Source organism: Vigna unguiculata, chromosome 3, assembly GCF_037176805.1.
Source record: "Vigna unguiculata cultivar grain cowpea cultivar isolate G323 ecotype 2 chromosome 3, ASM3717680v1, whole genome shotgun sequence".
NCBI lineage: Eukaryota > Viridiplantae > Streptophyta > Magnoliopsida > Fabales > Fabaceae > Vigna > Vigna unguiculata.
The window spans coordinates 27294092-27296456 of record NC_140794.1 but is presented as its reverse complement, the minus strand read 5'-3'; the positions used below and the strand labels follow the sequence as shown (position 1 = coordinate 27296456).

The following is a 2365-nucleotide window of genomic DNA, read 5'->3' as shown; positions in this document are numbered from 1 at the left end:
TTCTTTCCCAGAATACTTTCAAAATATGTAAAAAAGAAACTTTTTAATATGTCATATGACCATTTTCAGAAATGGTAAAATTTTTGAAAGATGTAAGAAGCAATTAAGGGTGAAAAAGTGTCATCTTATTCTTGGTTCCTGATAAGAGGAAAAAAGAAAGAGCTGTCTATTTTCCTTTCCTCTGTTATGCAACCAATTAGTGATTCCAGTGAGCAACCATGAAACTATCCAAACAATAAGAACACCAACAGAAGAAAAAACAGGAAGAAAAAACAGGAACTAGATGGACAATAAAACACTTCAACGTTTATTAAAAATATTTATACTGAAAAGAATTGGTGTCTGATCTATTGGACCTGAAGGATACCACAACAACAGAACCAGAAAACATTGAAAAGAATCACCAACCAGTCAATCAACCTAAATTCAACCTCACGGATATCTAGCCATCTCCTAAAGAACCCAAATTAAAAACAACTGATGTTTAGAGTCTGAGAATGCATATTAGCTCATCCATGCTACAATTACATTAGCAAAAAACAAAATACCAAATACAAGCAATTAACATTAGCATTCAAAATCTTGAAAGAAACCACCAAAGACTATCTATGAACAAATTAGAGTCCAATTTAATTCACACTGGTCTTGTGTTGTTCCTGCAGGCTTCAGGTATTCAGCTCCTAATTAACCTGGTCGGAAGGGTATGAACCCGAAGATGAAGACGAAGAAGATTCCCTCACAGCACATGCAACAACCTGCGCCCATTGCTTCAACCGAGTCTTCTTCACAGCCAAATCATCCCCTACACAATAACCAACGCAGCAAAAACCTAAAAATCAAATTTGTGTAATCTTTTTCCCCGACAAAACTGCCAGAATTTTTATTCATTCCTAATTTTACGAAACAACCGCATTAATGGCATTTTTTTCCTCACAAATGAGAATCAGTAGAAAACCATAATATGGGTTACAATGTAGAACTTTTGTTTAAACCCAATTTTATGATAAACAAACTTCTAATCTCTAAGGAATTTTCTGAAAGAAAGAAAAAAATTGTCCATTGAATGAAATTGTAGCTGCAATCAAACACACATTCATACAAAAAAGAAAAATGAGACTACGAATGATGACTACTCGAACAAATTTAAATTTAAGAAATTGTCATCGGTTAGTGATACCCAACTCAACCCCCTTAGTCTACTTAAACATTATTTGAAGTTCAAGTCTGGTTAACAGTAAAAAGACGATTAATCAATCAAATTTCTAACGAGAATCAGCCATAAAAAAGCGATCAATAAATTTGTAGAATGAAAAACTGTTACGAATTAAATTTGTAGAATGACAAGCAATTGTGATGACAAAATGATTGAATCAAGAAGAAAAGCTAGTTAAAATGAATTTACGAAGAGGGGAATTACCTGCATCGAAAATGGTGGTGGGGCTCGAAATATCGCTGTCGGAGACGAGGGAAGACGAAGAGGAGGACCTAGAGATGCTGTGGTGGTTGTACTGTTTATTTACAGCAAGGTATAGCTCCAAAGCGGGGATGGTATCCGACAGTTTCGGATCAATTTCGACCGAACTGAATCCAAACCCTAGGTCGATGCACGCCTTCAGTTCTTCCATGTCGTCCTCCGACAGGCTCTTGCTCGGCCGGAGGCGCCGCCAGTTCTCACGGCTCATGTTGTGGTTGTCCTTTCGCCGTTGCCACGCCTCGTCCCGAATCGTGTCCGGCGACCACGACTGCTGCTTATAAAGTGGCCGCGGCGGCGGCGGCGGCGGCGCCTGAGTACGCCGAGACATGGTTGAGTGGTGGGGAAAAGTTTCTATTGGTTGTGGTTGCTGCCAACGTAATTATAGTTGATGCCTCTCTTCTATTCGATTTATTTTATTCTAATTTGACGGCTTGTTTGTTTTTATTTTGTTATCAAACTGAAAGTGTTTGGAACAAATAATTCAAAAAACAGTAATGTCAATGAATCAGTGACTGAAGAAGAATGTTTTTGAATTTGGAAAATTTTGTTTTCGAATATTTGGAAATATAATGTCTATATTAATTCTTTTTTCAGAATGAATTTGCTGAATATAAATTAAGGGCTATTTTAGAAAAAAAGTTACAGTTGTTGATTTGGTATTTTGTGTAAAAGGAAATCGTTTTTGCCAAATAATCTTGTCTGTAAAGCGTTTTATATTAAAAAAATATAATATAATGTATACAGTCTGTACTCTATAGATCTAGATTTTTCGATTACCGAACCTCAAAAATTATGACCATATTCTCTATTAAGATATTTAGATTGCAAATAGGATTTCTTTTTTCTCAGATAAAAACAAATATTTAAATTAATATTTGCATTTAATTTAAA

The 2365-nt window shown here is 35.4% G+C and overlaps 1 protein-coding gene across 1 annotated transcript; it reads right to left on the bottom strand.

Annotated features, from left to right (window-relative positions):
* Positions 1 to 286: 286 nt before the first annotated feature.
* Positions 287 to 1888, bottom strand: LOC114176795 (uncharacterized). Its single transcript, XM_028061956.2, has 2 exons — positions 1418 to 1888; positions 287 to 802 (listed from the first exon to the last, which is right to left on the bottom strand). Exons 1-2 carry the CDS (start codon positions 1800 to 1802, stop codon positions 681 to 683), a joined length of 507 nt encoding a protein of 168 aa, XP_027917757.1. The 5' UTR covers positions 1803 to 1888; the 3' UTR covers positions 287 to 680.
* Positions 1889 to 2365: the final 477 nt, after the last annotated feature.